The sequence below is a fragment of the Oncorhynchus keta genome, chromosome 10 (assembly GCF_023373465.1).
Source record: "Oncorhynchus keta strain PuntledgeMale-10-30-2019 chromosome 10, Oket_V2, whole genome shotgun sequence".
Taxonomy (NCBI): domain Eukaryota; kingdom Metazoa; phylum Chordata; class Actinopteri; order Salmoniformes; family Salmonidae; genus Oncorhynchus; species Oncorhynchus keta.
In genome coordinates this window covers 63,127,336-63,144,534 of record NC_068430.1, presented here as the reverse complement: position 1 = coordinate 63,144,534, position 17,199 = coordinate 63,127,336, and the positions used below count along the sequence as shown (strand labels likewise).

Genomic DNA, 17,199 nt, shown 5'->3' with positions numbered 1-17,199 from the left:
ACGTATCTTGCTGATGGAGTAACCGCGAGACAAGCGGAAAAAGTCGAACAAGGCGAAGGAGACAACGGAAAGTTACGAATTATGAACACGCTGTGCCCCCACCCCTTTTCAATATGGCTGCCGTATCTACTCTCCAGTAACGCTCCGATTGGAGATTGACTCGACTCTGTATCTTAATGCCTTTTACTTTTTGACTTTATCAACGATATTTAGTATCAAATGCAATCTGAATCAATTACTCTCCCTTAATTGATTTAATGCATTAGCAAATCTTCACTAACCACTACATCGGGCCTTTCCCCAAAACAACCAGGTGCCAACAATTCGTATCCATCAACAATTTCCAATGGTTTGACTACACTTTTCCTTTGTTATTTTTTTAATGAACAATGTGTGAAAACTGCGCCGAGCTGGTGGAGGTTTTAAATGAAAGTAAGTAAACCATTTTTATTACATGTTTTAGTGCCGTAGTGGTCCCCTAATGCTAGCTAACGTTCGCTAAATCAGGCTACCTGAGGGAAGCTGGACAGCTAGCTATCGTACGTACCCCTGTCGTGCCTGGTTGTTCTCCACTAACCAGACAGCTGCCAACGTAAGGCCTTGTCTTGAATTAATTATCTGAATGTAAATGGAACCTTTTCTGCAACTTTGAGGCCTGCCTCTGTTAAATCGCTTCATAATGAAGGAGATGCCTGAGTAGAGTTAGCTAGCTAGCGAGACGAGATTCGGAACATCATGAACTTAGTTAGCTAACTAATTAGATTGGGCTGATGCCATTGCATGGTAACTTGGTTAGCTATCTAACGTAACTTTGGTTAACTGCCAGTAGAAATGTGGTTTGATATGTATTTGGCCATAAAATGTTTGTTGCACATTGCATGTCCCTTTTTTTGTCGGAGGCGAGAGAGAGGTGGTTGTGGAAGTGGTGCAGGCGTGTTCGCTCTTGCTAGCTAGCCTGTCTGGTTGATATGTTTGTCCGTTTCACGTTGAGTAACGAGTTGTCCAACGTTAACAAACGTTAGCTCACTGACTAGCCAGCTAGCTGTGGTCAACTGGCATCAAAACGGACGGATTCGTTTTCATATTTGGTTTGCCACACGCCCTGTAATAATATACTTTTGCAAGATTACAAGCAAATGTTTAGCATTGTTAGCTAAGTAATATGGACTCACTAGTTTCTTTACGTAAAAACATTAAGCCATCTAGCAAACTAGGCATGTAACCAATGCTAACTATGACTATTAGCGTTTTTGTTAGCTAGCTAGCTATAAGCTTGTTGTTAATCAAAATAAAATGTGCCTACGAATGCTATTGGATGTATTTCCTAGTTCCGATTAAAATTGACAGTAGTAACGTTTGAACAGATCATTTGCTAGCTCCGAGGTAACGTTAGCTAACAAGGCCATATTGCTTTCACGACGGGATGTTGGAGCGAATAAACAAAGGCCCATGTTTTTTAGGGCTACATCAATTGTTTCCATCATTGCAATTAAAGATATATAAAATTGCAATGGTTTGTGTAGTGTGCATGGGAAGGTATTGGTGATGGAAGCAATTGCTGACAGTCCGCCTCATGGCCTGGTATGTTGTGCTTTATTTAACTAGGCAAGTCAGTTAAGAACAAATTCATATTTTCAATGATGGCCTAGGAACAGTGGGTCCCTAAGCCATTGAACAGTGAGTGAGTGGGTCGTTCTTCCTTGTTCAGGGGCAGAACTATTGTTACCTTGTCAACTCGGGGATTCGATCTTGCAACCTTTTCAGTTAATAGTCCAACGCTCTAACCACTAGGCTACCTGCCTGCTTCATGCCATATGAGTTGTTTGTCATAAATAACATGGGGTTTTGCATTTTAAATCTTAATATTCTTGTTTGCCAGTTTTGGATGTCTTATGTCTTAAACCTATTTTCAGTCTGATATTGGTGTCTAAACGTTTGATTTGGGGTGGGTAATCTTGTTTAAAATAGTCTCCATGTTTTGGGAGGATATCCAAGCCCACATGGTAAAGTGGTTACTTATTGCAGGACCCATTTGAAAGGGGGATCATGATGGTGCAGCTCAAAGGGTCTTTCATCCTGCCAATACACATTTAAAATAAACTAGATTTAATGGAATGTAAGCTCCCCCAAATATGTTATTCAAATGAGCAATGAGGATGACACTTTAGGTGCTCAGATTAATTTAGAGGTTTGTAGGCAAATTACGGAAAGATAAATGTAGCCATACTGAAATGTTCCATGCATTTAATTTGGCCTATAATCAGTGTATTATTAAAGTGTGTGGAGGATTAGGCCCATGTCACTAGTGTTCTAAAAGGGCTTCCTTTTGTCTTTGAGCAAACACCCTCTCTCTGGCTCACATGCATGTCTATCAACAACAGTTTTGGAAATGGCTAGTAGGCTACACAGTAGTAAGTTTTCACAGTAGAGCTGCTGTTTTACCTGTGATGGGTTGTCTCTCTGTTCAGCAAAACCGAGTACACCCCTGTGTGTGTGTTTGTCGGCACCAGGCTCCCGCCAGTGAAGGTGTGAGGGGCTTGTTGCCTGTGACAGGCTTGTCTAGAGCGCCAGGGTGCGAGACTGGCAGCCCCATGTGTGCTTTCACCAGGTGACCCCTCACCCCAAATTTGCTGTAGCTTTTGCATGAAGCCGGGAATGTTTTGTGTGTGGCTGCATGCATGCAAGGGAAGTGAGCGTCTATTTTACTTCTCTAATGTTTTTGTTATAAGCTCAAAGCTTTGCTGTCAGAACAATGGCTGGGAAATCCAGATCCTCTTATCTGGGAATGATCGCAATGTTTTTGGTCCAGGCCACCGAACACAATGTCATGGATTGTTTTATGAAGGGAGCTGGGAATTTTGGCAGAGCCCAGTCCAAGTTAAAAAAGAAGTGGTTAAAAAGGGAATTAAGGCAGGCACACACAGTTAGGTCAGGGCAAGGTGAACTTTAGAGCGCTGGTTTGTTGTTCATCTCAGGAACAGACCCACTTACCTAGACACAAGTTCCACTTTGTTTTCTTTTTCTGTTGGTAGTGTTTTGGCACAACTCCAATTGTCACAGTGGTTATTATTAGGCCCTATTCATGATAAGAATGTGACATAGGTCAGTCAGGTATGGAAATTGTTAATGGGAATGGGTCTCTTGTCACAAAGTTTGAATGTAGGCTGTACATTTTTTAAAATGATACTTCTCCCTCCAACAATGTGCAATATTCATTCTATAGTTTATTTTATTAGCAATATATCTTAAGTCCAATTTTTAGTTGGCAGTGAAGAAAAAGAGGTAGCAGTAACACTTAAAGTATTCCAAAACAACCACAGGTGCTCTTGTCGTTGGATAGTACTCGAAAAGCCAAATAAACAATTATAACACATGTCCATAGTGGCATAAAAAAAATCTTAGTTAAAGCACTCGTGTGGGTTTGTAAGTTAAAAAGCCTTTAATATGTGGGCTAAGTCATTTTGTGTGTCGGCTAACGCTTTCATCACTGTGTCCTTTTGCTTTTCCTGTTCGTAGTCTTGGCATGTTGGCCAATGTGAGGCGTCAATATGGTCCATTTTCTCTTTTTGTTCTGAGAGCAGAAAATAGGGTGCCGGTACAACAACAAAGATCTGTGGTTGATGGGTGGGTGCAGCTGAAAATGATGCATCACAAATGCAGCCTTCCCAGAGTCACACATCTTTCATTTACACTGTCGACTTTGTGAAAGACAAGTGCTTTGGGGTTGCTGAATAATAAAGGCAATGCAGCACTTTCCACAGAAAAGTTAACTTTTGACACCGCAATAACCTTCCATTGGACACACCTTCTCCCACACGTTACTTACATTTTGTTTTGAGACTGTGTGTGTGTGTGTATGCTTGTGTGTCACAAAAGGGATGTGCATGGTTATACAAATATCCTAAAGGACGTTAGTATAAGAGTATTTGGGGGTATTCATTTTTGCAGCAAGAAAATGTATAGGCCTATTTTAAAGTACAGGCCTTTTCTCAATGAAAATATCCATGTAACATTGTTAAAAATAAGGTCCATGACATTTCAAATGATTAATTGAATAAAATCAACTTTTCAATTAAGTTATGACATGCCCCATGTCATGTGCCTACACCTAGATGTAAACGTGTCTACGGTGTCCACAGTGTGTCCGAATTCCCTTTTCCCGCGCTTTATTCAAATGCCAGTATGCATTCTAAAAACCGTGGAATAGGCTAAATATGATAAAACAACAACTGATGGCAGTAGCTAACAAGCCAGCTAACCGAGGTGCCCCACTGTTCCAAAACACACATTTTCTGGGGACTTGTGGGAGGAGTGCTTGCTGATATTATCGTCCACTCTCTGCGATTTCGGTAGCCTGTTTACATCCAGACTTAGGATACATCTTAACACAATGCATCCCTGACCAACTCCTGAAGTGGACAGTCAGATCTGACCACAATCAGACCACAAAATTACTTTTCAATGCGATCTTCGTGTTCTGATAGCAGTAGTCGCATGTAAGTGTCAAGTGTAGACATGACCTCTCACCAGCATCTCCAAGCAGCAATAGAGCACCAGCCTCAATTTCGCACAACAGTGCTCAGGTTAAAAACGTATGTTTATTTCAAATATCCAGATACAGACAAATGTATGATACTATTCAAATAAGGAAATGATTTCTATCCCTAATCACCAACGCATAATACAGTAGCTGACTTTAGCCTGTAGTACAAGCCAATGCTGCTTTGGAAGGCCTGTTGGTGTGGAGTTAACCGTCAGTTGTCGGTAATGGGGAGCCTTGCCTGTCCCCGAGCTAATGTGGTGCCGAGGCACGTTTCTTACCAGAGGCTTGAGACTTCCATGGGTCAGTCTCCCATCCAGAGTAGAGAGGATCATCTCTGTTCTCCTGTTGACCAAAGGATCGTTGGCATTGCGCTTCCCAGAAATATATTTGTTTTTGTAGCGAAGTGTCTGTCAACCACTTTCAACAGTCTTTGATAATGCCTAAACTATTTTAATTGCAATTTCAGCTTCCAATGTGTGCTATTCTCTAGCTTGTGGACACCATATAGCCGAGTAGCCTTTGAACAAGCAGTGTGTGTCAAGGGTCATGTCCTACACTTGCATTTTCCATGTACATTGGAAACTCACCACCTTGTCTGCTCTCTCTCCCCTCCAGTATCGGATGCAGACAGCACTGAGGGCCTACAGCTGAAGAAGGAGCATGCTTTACGAGTCTTCAGCTACATCAGCTCATGGACCCAGAGGTCAGTCTCCCGCTCTCCTCTGTTCCCCGCATTCATTATTCTTCTGTGTATTTGTCCCAAATGGAGCCCTATTCCCTATTTAGTGCAATACTCTAGACCATGTGCACTTCTTTTGACCACTATGTAGGGGAAAGGGTTTCATTTGGAACGTAGACCATTATTCCTTCATATTTAAAAGGGGAGGATGTCTGCTCCTGGATAGCTCTAGGTCTATCTGAAGCCATTATCAGCCATAAATTCATCGTGTATTACTAGCGCTAATGGCTAACAATGTGTTTTAGGTGTAGCTTAGCATGTAGGCTAGCTAAGGTCACGAGAGGACAAGTGGGTCATAAATAATAGATTTTTCGGCTCTCTTGGTGGTGGTTTTATTGTTGTTTAACAACTTTGTGTTTTTCATGCCTCCACGGAGAAGAGCCTTGAGGAATTGTTGACCTTTCATAGTTGTTCTACCACTCCCTGTGAGATCAGGCAAAAGTGCTTGACTGATCCGGGAAAGTTGATTCTAGTTTTGCATTCTTCTCTTTGTGTTTCTGATTAGTGGGATCCGTCATGTGTGTTAATTGGTTGCTGTCTTATCAAAATACATGGTGGGGGGGAAGAATGTCTAAAATAGGATGGCCAGTAATATAGTCACAGGCGTTTTACATTACGTTAATGTCACAAGAAACAGAATTCATGAGAACAAACAGAGCTCAAAATAGATCCAAGGGCTGCATTCAATTAAATCCTCCTCAACAATGCGTATTCTGCATATTTGTTTAGACAACTAAAGCCCACTTACATGTCTTATTCAGAAAGCGAGAACTGAATATTTTCTGTTGCAAGTACCTAAAACTAGGCATCTCTTGCGATGTTATTTGAATATGGAGAGTAAAGTATGCTTCTATGCATTATTCGCTTCAATGCAAGTTTGATTGAATTGAGCCAATAGAGGAGTCTCTAAAGATGGCTGGTTGTTGAGGCCAACACATGCAGAAGCTACAGTTCACTGTTGTGTGGACCGTGCATTGCCTTTTTATGGTTCCCAAACGTTTTGATACCTTAACCATCCAAATGGAATGAGTCAGCCTCGAACTGCGACCCCAGTAGGAGTTGACTGCTACTCACTGGTGGGTCTTCGTGATCCGCAGTTCACGCAATCCCTCTCACCTCCCCTCCTTTCCCTGCACAGGCAATGTCTATGCTGCTTCAAGGAGTATAAGCACCTGGAGGTGTTCAACCAGCTGGTCTACGCCCTCATCAACCTGGTCATCGCCCAGGTCACCAGCCTGAGAGACCGCCTCTGCAGCGCCACCAGCCAACGGGACGTCACCGACAACGGGGGTGCAGAGGGGCCAGGGACAGAATGGCGAGGAGAGGGAGGGGGTGGAATAACTGGAGCAGGGCCAAACCCCCAGCAACCGCCCACCTCGCCTGTTGAGGACGAGCCGCTGAACGTGGAGAGGGACTCGGCAGAGGAGGATGGCGCTGGGGACGCACCGGAGCAGAACCAGAATAACAACAACCAGAACCCAGTCCAGGGGACGAGCCAGGCCCAGCAGGAGGCCCCCAAGCCAGGGGAAAGTGATAGTGGTATTGGGGCGTCTGAGGCTGTAGCTAGCAGCAGTACGGACTGCCAGGCCCACGAGGACATGTTTGACTCGTGGAGCACCGAGGACCGGGAGAAGCTGCTGCTCTGCGCCGCCAAGATCTTCCAGATTCAGTTCCCCCTGTACACGGCTTACAAACACAACACCCACCCCACCATAGAGGTAATGGACTGACACACCCTGATACAATACATAATCGATCCCCACTGTAGAGGTAATCGAATAACGTGTTTCCCCCGACACAACACCCATCCCACCAAAGCAGTAATGTTATATGTACCGCACACTGCACCGTAGAGGTAAAAGCGTAACATGGACCCATACACACAACTCAATTATGGATTCAGTATATCAGCATTTATCTCCATGGTGTACTTAATACTTGTTCTTAAATGTTCTCTAACATTTCTCAGTATACAATATACTCGTCATACTTTCTTTGTTTCCTTTTTCCAGGACATCTCTGCTCATGAAAGCAATATCCTCGGCTCCTTCTGCGACATGAATGTAAGGACTCCTCCGCCCTCTTTGTTTTTACGACTCCACTGTTTCGTCCAAAAACACAATACTCGATCCGCCTGATTGTCGCTTTGTGTCGTGTCCAACTCTTTACAGAGACATCTACGTCTCTTAAATTGCACCCTATTCCCTTCACAGTGCATTACGTTTGACCCGGGCCCGTATGGCCCTGGTCCAAAGTACTGCACTATATAGGGAATAGGGTGCCATTTGGTACGCATCCTACGTCATCCAGTCCTTTGAAGCAAAGGCCCATGTCTTAATGTGTGGTCTGCCTGTTTGACCAATCACCAATCTTCTCCTAGTCCCCTCTTCTCTCTCCTGTGGTCATGTTACTCATATCAGTGGTTCATGACATCTTGGGTCTATTTATATTTTAATGGGAAGCTGCTTGAAAAGTGGCATGCCCAGAGCCCAACAGCCGTGTCCCATTTAGGACTGGGAGAGTAGGGAGGCAGGACTCTGAACACTCTTCCCAGGTTGTTGTAATGGGTTTTCACTCAAGGAGGTTTGGTGTAGATTTGGTTAACAATAGGTCCTAGAACAGTTCTCCCTCAGGGTTCTAATTACAAATGTTTCCTTTAGGACCAGGAGAGACGGAAGGGAGAAGGCTCTCTAAACACTGATCTCAGGTCCCTCTTGTGGCTTTTCAGGCCAATGTACACATGAGGTGTGAAATGTGTCTGCAGTGTAGTTTGAGTTTTTATTAAATTGAGGCTCATTTCCACCTCCAAGTGATGTCCATCTTTCCCCAGAGTACAATAATCGGTTTCGGGCTAATTTAATATCTCCCCAGTTTATACCTTTCCACCATATTAAACATTTATGGGATTTTAATGGGTATTTCTAGTGGACAAAGTTCATAGTTTGCATCAGACCAGCGTTTAGAATGTATTCTGTGCTTAATTGACCTTCCATAGCTGGAATATATCCAATTGAATACTCAAATCAAATTGTATTTGTCACATGATCCGAATACAAGAGGTGTAGACTTTACAGTGAAATGCTTACTTACAAGCCCTTAACCAACAATGCAGTTTTAAAGTATTTACCCAAATTAACTGAGGTAAAAAAAAATAAAAAAAATTAGAGACACAATAAAATAGCAGGCTATATACATGGGGTACTGGTACAGAGTCAATGTGTGGCAGCACAGGTTAGCTGAGGTAATAAGTACAGTACCAGTCAAAAGTTTGGACACACTTACTCATTCCAGGGTTTTTCTTATTTAAAAAAAAAAAAACGATTTCCTACATTGTAGAATAATAGGGAAGACATCAACACTATGAGAACACACATGGAATCATGTTGTAAACAAATCAAAATATATTTGAGATTCTTCAAGGTAGCCCTTTGCATTGATGACAGCTTTGCACACTCTTGGCATTCTCTCAACCAGCTTCTTGAGGAATGCTTTTCTTGAAGGAGTACCCACATATGCTGAGCACTTGTTGGCTGCCAATCGTGTGATTGTGGAGGCCAGGTTATCTGATGCAGCACTCTATCCCTCTCCTTCTTGGTCAAATAGCCCTTCCACAGCTTGGAGGTGTGTTGGGTCATTGTCCTGTTGAAAAATACAATTATAGTCCCACTAAGCACAAACAAGATGGGATGGTGTATCGCTGCAGAATGCTGTGGTAGCCATGCATCGCCTGGTATAAAGGTCCTGAATGGCTGGAATTCTGGCCCAAGTGATGTACTGGGCCGTACACACTACCCTCTGTGGTGCCTTGCGGTCGGATTCTGAGCAGTTACCGTACCAGGCGGTGATGCAACCAGTCATGCTCTCGATGGTGCAGTTGTAGAACTTTTCAGTCATGGGTGACCAGGGACTACAGGAGGAACTGAGCACGCATCCCTGAGGGGCCAGCGTGACATATGTTGCTACCTACCCTTACCACCTGGGGGTGGCACGTCAGGAAGTCCAGGATCCAGTTGCAGAGGGAGGTGTTTAGTCCTAGGGTCCTGAGCTTAGTGTTGAGCTTTGGCCACTATGGTGTTATCAATGAATAGTATTCTCGCGCAGGTGTTCCTTTTGTCCAGGTGTGAAAGGGCAGTGTGGAGTGCAATAGAGATTGCTTTGTCTGTGGATCTGTTGCGGTGGTATGCAATTTGAAGTGGGCCTAGGGTTTCTGGGATAATGGTGTTTGATGTGAGCCATGACCCACCTTTGAAGCACTTCATGGCTGCAGATGTGAGTGATGCATTTTGGTATTTGTTCAGGCAGGTTACCTTGGTGTTCTTGGGCACAGGGACTATGGTGGTCTGCTTGAAACATGTTGGTATTACAGACTCACAGGGAGAGGTTGAAAATGTAATTGAAGACACTTGCCAGTTGGTCAGCGCATGCTTTGAGTACACATCCTGGTAATCCGTCTGGCTCTGCAGCCTTGTGAATGTTGATCTGTTTTATGGTCTCACTCACATCGGCTACGGAGAGCGTGATCACACATTTGTCTGGAATAGCTGGTGCTCTCATGCATGCCTCAGTGTTGCTTGCCTCGAAGCGTGCATAGAAGTAATTTAGCTCGTCTGATAGACTCGTGTCACTGGGCAGTTTTTGTAGTCCGTAATAGTTCTCACGCCCTGCCACATCTGACGAGCGTCGGAGCCAGTGAAGTAGGATTCAATCTTAGTCCTGTATTGACACATAGCCTGTTTGATGGTTCGTCGGAGGGCATAGTGAGATTTCTTAGAAGCGTCTGGGTTAGAGTCCCACTCCTTGAAAGCATCATCTCTACCCTTTAGCTCAGTGCGGATGTTGCCGTTTATCCATGGCTTCTGGTTGGAGTATGTACGTACGGGCGCTGTAGGAATGACATCATCGACGCTCTTCTTGATGAAGCTCCCTACTCATTTGGCACACCAGGCAGGCTAAAGCAAATGCTCAAAGATTTCATATAAACTCAGCAAAAAAGAAACGTCCTCACTGTCAACTGCGTTTATTTTAAGCAACCCTAGCATGTGTAAATATTTATATGAACATTACAAGATTCAGCAACTGTGACATAAACTGAAGAAGTTCCACAGACATGTGACTAACAGAAATGGAATAATGTGCCCCTGAACAAAGGGGTGACAAAATCAAAAGTAAGTCAGTGTCTGGTGTGGCCACCAGCTGCATTAAGTACTGCAGTACATCTCCTCATGTACTGCACCAGATTTGCCAGTTCTTGCTAAGAGATGTTACCCCACTCTTCCACCAAGGCACCTGCAAGTTCCCGGACATTTCTGGGGGTATGGCCCTAGCCCTCACCCTCCGATCCAACAGGTCCCAGATGTGCTCAATGGGATTGACATCCGGGCTCCTCACTGGCCATGGCAGACATTCCTGTCTTGCAGGAAATCACGCACAGAACGAGCAGTTTGGCTTGTGGCATTGTCATGCTGGAGGGTCATGTCGGGATGAGCCTGCAGGAAGGGTACCACATGAGGGAGGTGGTTGTCTTCCCTGTAATGCACAACGTTGAAATTGCCTGCAATGACAACAAGCTCAGTCTGATGATGCTGTAACACACCACCCCAGACCATGAAGGACCCTCCACCTCCAAATCGATCCTGCCCCAGAGTACAGGCCTCAGTGTAACGCTCATTCCTTAGATAATCGCGAATCCGACCATAACCCCTGGTGAGACAAAACCGCTACTCGTCAGTGAAGAGCACTTTTTGCCAGTCCTGTCTGGTCCTGCGACGGTGGATGTTCGGATGTACCGATCCTATGCTGGTGTTGTTACACGTGGTCTGCCACTGCGAGGATCAGCTGTCCTCCCGGTCTCCCTGTAGCGCTGTCTTAGTACGGACATTGCAATTTATTGCCCTGGCCACATCTGCAGTCCTCATGCCTCCGTGCAGCAGGCCTAAGGCACATTCACGCAGATGAGCAGGGACCCTGGGCATATTTCTTTTAGTGTTTTTCAGGCAGTAGAAAGGACTCTTTAGTGTCCTAAGTTTTCATGACTGTGACCTTAATTGCCTACCATCTGTAAGCGGTCTTAATGACCGTTCCACAGGTGCATGCTCATTAATTGTTTATGGTTCATTGAACAAGCATGGGAAACAGTGTTTAAACCCTTTACAATGAATATCGGTGAAGGTATTTGGATTTTTACAAATTATCTTTTAAAGACAGGGTCCCGAAAAAGGGACGTTTCTTTTTTTTGCTGAGTTCACTATGATTCCAGCTCTGGTCTTCATACTTTGACCTGAATATACTGCAAAAAAGCCATCTCTTCTCCTTCATCTGAGATGGTGTGAAAGAACTAGAGCGTGAAAGCGAATTCCCAGTATACGTCCATCCACCGTATTGCTTTCACCTTTCACCTATAGTTCTTATAAACCAAAAGGTGACGAGGGTATGAAACCATAGTTGCACCAATCACGCTAGTCTCTTCCACTATGACGTGTGTTATGAAGCCAAAGTTAGTTTTCCATATCTGTGTGGACAATAAAGTTGTATTGACCTTGTTTTTTTCCTGTGACCAGGATGTGGAGGTCCCCTTGCACTTGCTGCGCTACGTGTGCCTGTTCTGTGGCAAGCATGGTCTGTCGCTCATGAAGGACTGCTTTGAGTCAGGCACGCCAGAGAGCCTGCCCTTCCCCATCGCCCACGCCTTCATCACCATCGTCTCCAATGTGAGTAGGGGTTGATCCAGCCACCCAACATTGCAGCCCAGCCCAACTGCTCATTAAATATATATATATATATATATCCTGGATATGTTTACCACTACCTCCAGATGCTGTTTCAGCGCGATCTCCCGAGCCACATGTATGCAGATGTTTTTGTTATAGCACAGCTGTTTAGTTTGTAAATGCTCTCTCTGTGAGTAATTGCAGTGAATAATCAGTTGTCAGCCAGCTCTGTTAAAGTGGCATCTGTTTTTCCGTTCTCCACTGCTTCTCACACATCTCAAGGGATGTCAGTCTGATTCAAAATCTTTTTTTTTCTCTCCACACACAGATCCGAATATGGTTGCACATTCCCGCCGTTATGCAGCACATCATACCGTTCCGCACGTATGTAATACGGTAAGTTCACACTCTCCATATCAATGAAACTCCGTGGTGAAATCTCTGTATGGACTTCAGAGTGAGGATAATTAGGTCTTCATTAGTGTCTCACTACCAGTGAGTTTTCACTAGTGCCTTGAAATCCCTAATTAGGCATGTATCAATACAGATTGAATCACAAATGATTTATTGAATAAAATGGTTCTTAGTCATGACGTTTCCCCCCCATCAAATACAGCTCTCAACAATATGGCATCCCGTACTGCTGTTTAGTGCTTTTCTTCTGCAGTCATTCTAAGAGAATAAGAAAATGGGGCAGGGAGAGGGGAGTTGCTGTTGCAGTTGAAGCTCCTCTCGTCAGAAATGGCCCAAGGGGCTGTTTGAAATGCATATTGTATTTGGATACACAGTGCTGTGTTCGACTCGCCCACCACTTTCCAACACACAATCAAACGCACTTGATAGAGATTCTCCCCTGAATATTGGATGTAGTATTAGGGAGGTCGTTATGCAAATAGGGTAATCCAGCATATTGGCAGTCGATCAGCATAAATCAAGGTTGAATTTAGTGGTTGCTCTTTAGTGGATGCATATTTTTGTTGTATTTGAGTTGAATTTCTAAAATTCAATCAGATACCTGACTGTATATATATTTTTTCTGGATGGAAAGCAATTTCAGCTGAGAGCCCTCAGTCGGTGTAGTGTGCTTCACTCTTGCCGTGCCACCAACTGGTGTTGCTAGGAAGAGCTTCCCTCGCCATGGTAACAGTGGCCAATGCTCCAGTCAGCTTCTCCTCACATGACCTTGAAGCAGCCAGACAGCTCGCAGGCCTCGCCGCACCTCTGTCATGTGACCTGGGTGGGCTGAAATAACTGGTCCTGATATCCAAATGGAACATTCCTTACTCATTTTGGTCCTTTGTCTAAGAAGAATGATGAAATGTGACTTCTTGGCTCCAGTGCCATTCCAACTTATAGCATATCACTCCTTCCTCCTGAATTGAGCAAAATGTTTGTTTTCTCAGAAGTTATTAAAAAGATACAGTATGTATCTTATTGATCGCGGAGACCGTAGATTCTCGTTGCAGCCAACTATTGTCATGGTTTTTCTCAGTAGCTTATCAAAGTGCTTCTCATCTGAGTGTTTCAGCCAGCCTCGATAGATGCCAAACACTTAGTCCTGACTGTTTAGTTTGTCCAGTCATTATGTCCAACCTGTCTACCGTGTCTTCTCCAGAAACACACTTGAGAGAAACTTAATTTAAAATTAAACAGAACAGATAAAAGTATTTCCTAACAAAGGGACTTCCTGGTTTAAATAAAGTTGTCTCATTTCACAAATAACTTATTTCCAAATGTGTCCCTCCCCAGGTACCTGTGCAAGCTGTCGGACCAGGAGCTCCGTCAGAGCGCGGCACGCAACATGGCTGACCTGATGTGGAGCACGGTGAAGGAGCCGCTGGACAGCGCACTGTGCTTCGACAAGGAGAGCCTGGACCTGGCCTTCAAATACTTCATGTCCCCCACGCTCACCATGAGGCTGGCCGGCCTCAGCCAAATCACTGTGAGACTCGCACGTGCGCCACGAGACGCATGCACCCACTCTCACACACTGCTGTGTTGCTTGCTCTTTGGGAGTCTAGGCCCGGGTTACTTGCAAGGAACATTGTGACCGCTGTTTTGTTTTTGACACAAACACTTTGATGTGTATACTTTATTAATGCTCCACTAGGACTTTCAGTTTACTGTGACTGAGACTTTTACTCTAGGGTCAATGGCTCGATAAAGGGATGAAGTACACTGGTGTGTACATGCATACATAATTCATTACACGTTTATTCTCCTTTTCTCCTCACAGAATCAGCTACACACCTTCAACGACGTCTGTAATAATGAGTCTCTGGTATCCGACACCGAAACGTAAGTCAATTGAGTTGATTTTTACAATGAAACTTAAGTCAATAGTCCATTCTTTTTTTACGATGAAACGCATGTCGATTGAGTTGAGTTAGCACTGCGTCACGGACCGTTAAAGCATCATACCTCAAACTATCCCTCCAGGTCAATAGCAAAGGAACTAGCTGACTGGCTAATCAACAACAATGTGGTGGAGCATATATTTGGACCAAATTTACATATTGAGGTGAGTTTTCCCATTCCAAGTCGTTATTACAGTAAGCCAATACATTTTAGTGGGTAATCTGTGTTTGAACTTCCCTGTTAATGAGGAGCTTGTCTTTGTGTCTCTTTGTTGTCGTTCCAGATAATTAAACAGTGCCAAGTGATCCTGAACTTCCTTGCCGCAGAGGGCAGGCTCAGCACCCAGCATGTGGACTGCATCTGGGCTGCAGCTCAGGTAACTAGGCAATAAACACCAGGGCCTAGAAATCACGTAGAAAGCTTCTCAGAGTAGAAATGCTGATTTTTAGGATCAATTTTGCCTCTTTTAATCAAGTTGAGGGACCTAATCTTAGAGCAGCGCTCATACTCTGAATTTGTATGCATATATTACAATTTTCTTTACTATATTCTACCAAATAGTTTTGCTATCATTTCATTGAAATACAAAGTTGTCTTTTGTGTCATTATTCACTGATGTACTCCTCGACCCTGTCTCTCTCTATTATTATGTAGCTGAAGCACTGTAGCCGTTACATCCACGACCTGTTCCCCTCGCTCATCAAGAACCTGGACCCGGTGCCGCTGCGCCATGTCCTCAACCTGGTGTCCGGCCTGCACCCCAGCGCACACACGGAACAGGTACCCACACACGCCACACAGCATGAGTGCCCAATGGAACATGAGGACTACGAATTACCTAGGTCCGGGACCATGCCAGTATCGCCATACTCTTAAGTATTGTGGCAAGGAAACGCAACACGGATGGAAAAAAAATGGAAAAGATATTGCCAGACTGGTATGGTCCTCGGCCTGTTATTACCTCAGATTAGTTACTTTAGGCCATGGCAAGGAGTGGACAATTAAAATGTTCAGTGTGATTTAATCTAGATATCTCCAGATTACTTTAAGGAGCTTTATAGTCACATACACCCAGTCTTAACTAACAGAGCTGCTCTTTGTCTTGGTCACCTGCCCACCACAAAGATCCTATAATTGTGATTCTGTATGTAATTCTATGCTTGCTTCCCTCCCTCAGACCCTGTACCTGGCCTCCATGCTGATCAAGGCTCTGTGGAACAACGCACTGTCCGCTAAGGCCCAGCTCTCCAAGCAGAGCTCCTTCGCCTCGCTGCTCAACACCAACGTCCCCATGGGCAACAAGAAAGGTACGATTGTTGTGTTTTGTCTGTGTGTATTTCAAGGGGATCTATGTTCTTTATATTTGTGGTAGACAACTCCGGTGCGGTGGAGTTGCAGGGGTATGCTGGTTTTTGGTTCAGTCCAGCACTAATGAAGGTGTTGAATCAGGTGTTTTAGTGCTGGGATGGAACAAAAGGCTTGAACATCCTTTAAAACCTACTAACCAGGGTTTACCACTTGCTTAGATACATAGGCTCTTAAACATCTCTGCTGGTATATAGACTACGTTATGAATTCTGAAGTGTTTTGTGAGATGCGGTGTCTGATGCATTAAGCCTCTGCTTCTCGTCTCTACCCAGGCTCCCCAGCGGCCAGCCCGGACAGCAGTGACAACAGTGACACACACCACAGCGGCGGTAGCGACATGGAGATGGACGAGCAGATGATGGGCGGCAGCAAGCGGGGCCAGCAGAGACTCTCTGACACGGAGGTTAGCAGCACTCTAGTACCCTTTTCACACTCTCTAGCTGGAGAAACAAGTGATGCATTTTCTCAATAGATTTAATAGGAATTTCTGTTAGTAGCAAACTGTTACTTTCCAGCACTGTTCAGCAATCCATGCCTTGTTTTTTTTGTTTGCCTAGCCACTGTCTCCAATTGCTAACTTTTTAGCATTTTTATCAAAAAGCAAATCCAATTCAGTATCCCCGATTTTATTAGCATTTTTCTGGTTTCATGTAAAAAAAAATGTAAAGTTTTGTGGTTCTGCTGTATGGCTGGTTTTAACTGGAACTGATTCGGTCTCCTCTCTCCTCCCCGTCCAGGAGTCGATGCAGGGCAGCTCGGACGAGACGGCCAACAGCATGGAGGAGGGCAGCAGCGGGCCGGGCAGCAGCAGTGGCCACAGCGAGGGCTCCAGCAACGAGGCGGGCTCCAGCCGTGCAAGCCAGTCGGCGGGAAGCCCCGGCAGCGAGCTGCACTCTGACGACATGGCCGACAGCGAGATCCTCAAGGAGGAAGAGGATGAGGAGGAAGATGATGAAGATGATGACGAAGATGATGACGATGAAGAGGACGAAGAGGGGAACAACCGGGATGTAGCAGCCGAGGGCAGCCCGCAGAAGGAGCCCCGGGACCAGCTGGAAGTCAGGAAGCGGAAAGCGGGCGAGGCGCTGGTGGAGGAGCAGGGCGAAAGAGGGGCAGGAGACGGACCAAAACACAAAGGTTTGCCCTTTAACCCTGAAGCAGCCGTCGGCATGGTAACGGCGTCGATGGAGGGCCGCATGAGGATGCTGGATGCCTGCTCGACCCGGCCTGAGGGGCCCGAACAACAACATTCAGAGATGGGAGGCCCCTCATCCCAAATGGCCCCGGGCCCCCAGGAGCAGGCCTGCCTGCCCTGCCCTGGGGACTTCCTGGGGGACGCCATGGGCAACGAGCTTTTCAACTGCCGACACTTCATCGGGCCCCACCATCACCACCACCACCACGAAGGGTAAGACTGTTACCATCTCTTTGCTTTATTTTCTCTAATCTGTGTCTTCTCTGTATTGCCTCTTTCACAATGTTCT

General features: G+C 45.0%; 1 protein-coding gene across 5 annotated transcripts in view; it reads left to right on the top strand.

The window, feature by feature from the left end:
- Positions 1 to 102: 102 nt before the first annotated feature.
- The window catches only part of LOC118389387 (ubiquitin carboxyl-terminal hydrolase 34-like), a 63,502-nt gene continuing 46,405 nt past the window's right edge, over positions 103 to 17,199 (top strand). For all 5 annotated transcript variants that reach the window (XM_052527496.1, XM_052527495.1, XM_052527494.1 and 2 more), the window contains exons 1-14: positions 103 to 432; positions 5,159 to 5,246; positions 6,421 to 7,000; positions 7,295 to 7,345; positions 11,840 to 11,989; positions 12,318 to 12,385; positions 13,739 to 13,931; positions 14,226 to 14,287; positions 14,429 to 14,510; positions 14,631 to 14,723; positions 15,002 to 15,127; positions 15,525 to 15,654; positions 15,988 to 16,118; positions 16,453 to 17,123. In XM_052527496.1, coding sequence (XP_052383456.1) covers positions 390 to 432; positions 5,159 to 5,246; positions 6,421 to 7,000; positions 7,295 to 7,345; positions 11,840 to 11,989; positions 12,318 to 12,385; positions 13,739 to 13,931; positions 14,226 to 14,287; positions 14,429 to 14,510; positions 14,631 to 14,723; positions 15,002 to 15,127; positions 15,525 to 15,654; positions 15,988 to 16,118; positions 16,453 to 17,123 — 2,468 coding nt within the window. In that variant the 5' untranslated portion in view covers positions 103 to 389. The remainder of the gene's footprint in view (positions 433 to 5,158; positions 5,247 to 6,420; positions 7,001 to 7,294; positions 7,346 to 11,839; positions 11,990 to 12,317; positions 12,386 to 13,738; positions 13,932 to 14,225; positions 14,288 to 14,428; positions 14,511 to 14,630; positions 14,724 to 15,001; positions 15,128 to 15,524; positions 15,655 to 15,987; positions 16,119 to 16,452; positions 17,124 to 17,199) is intronic.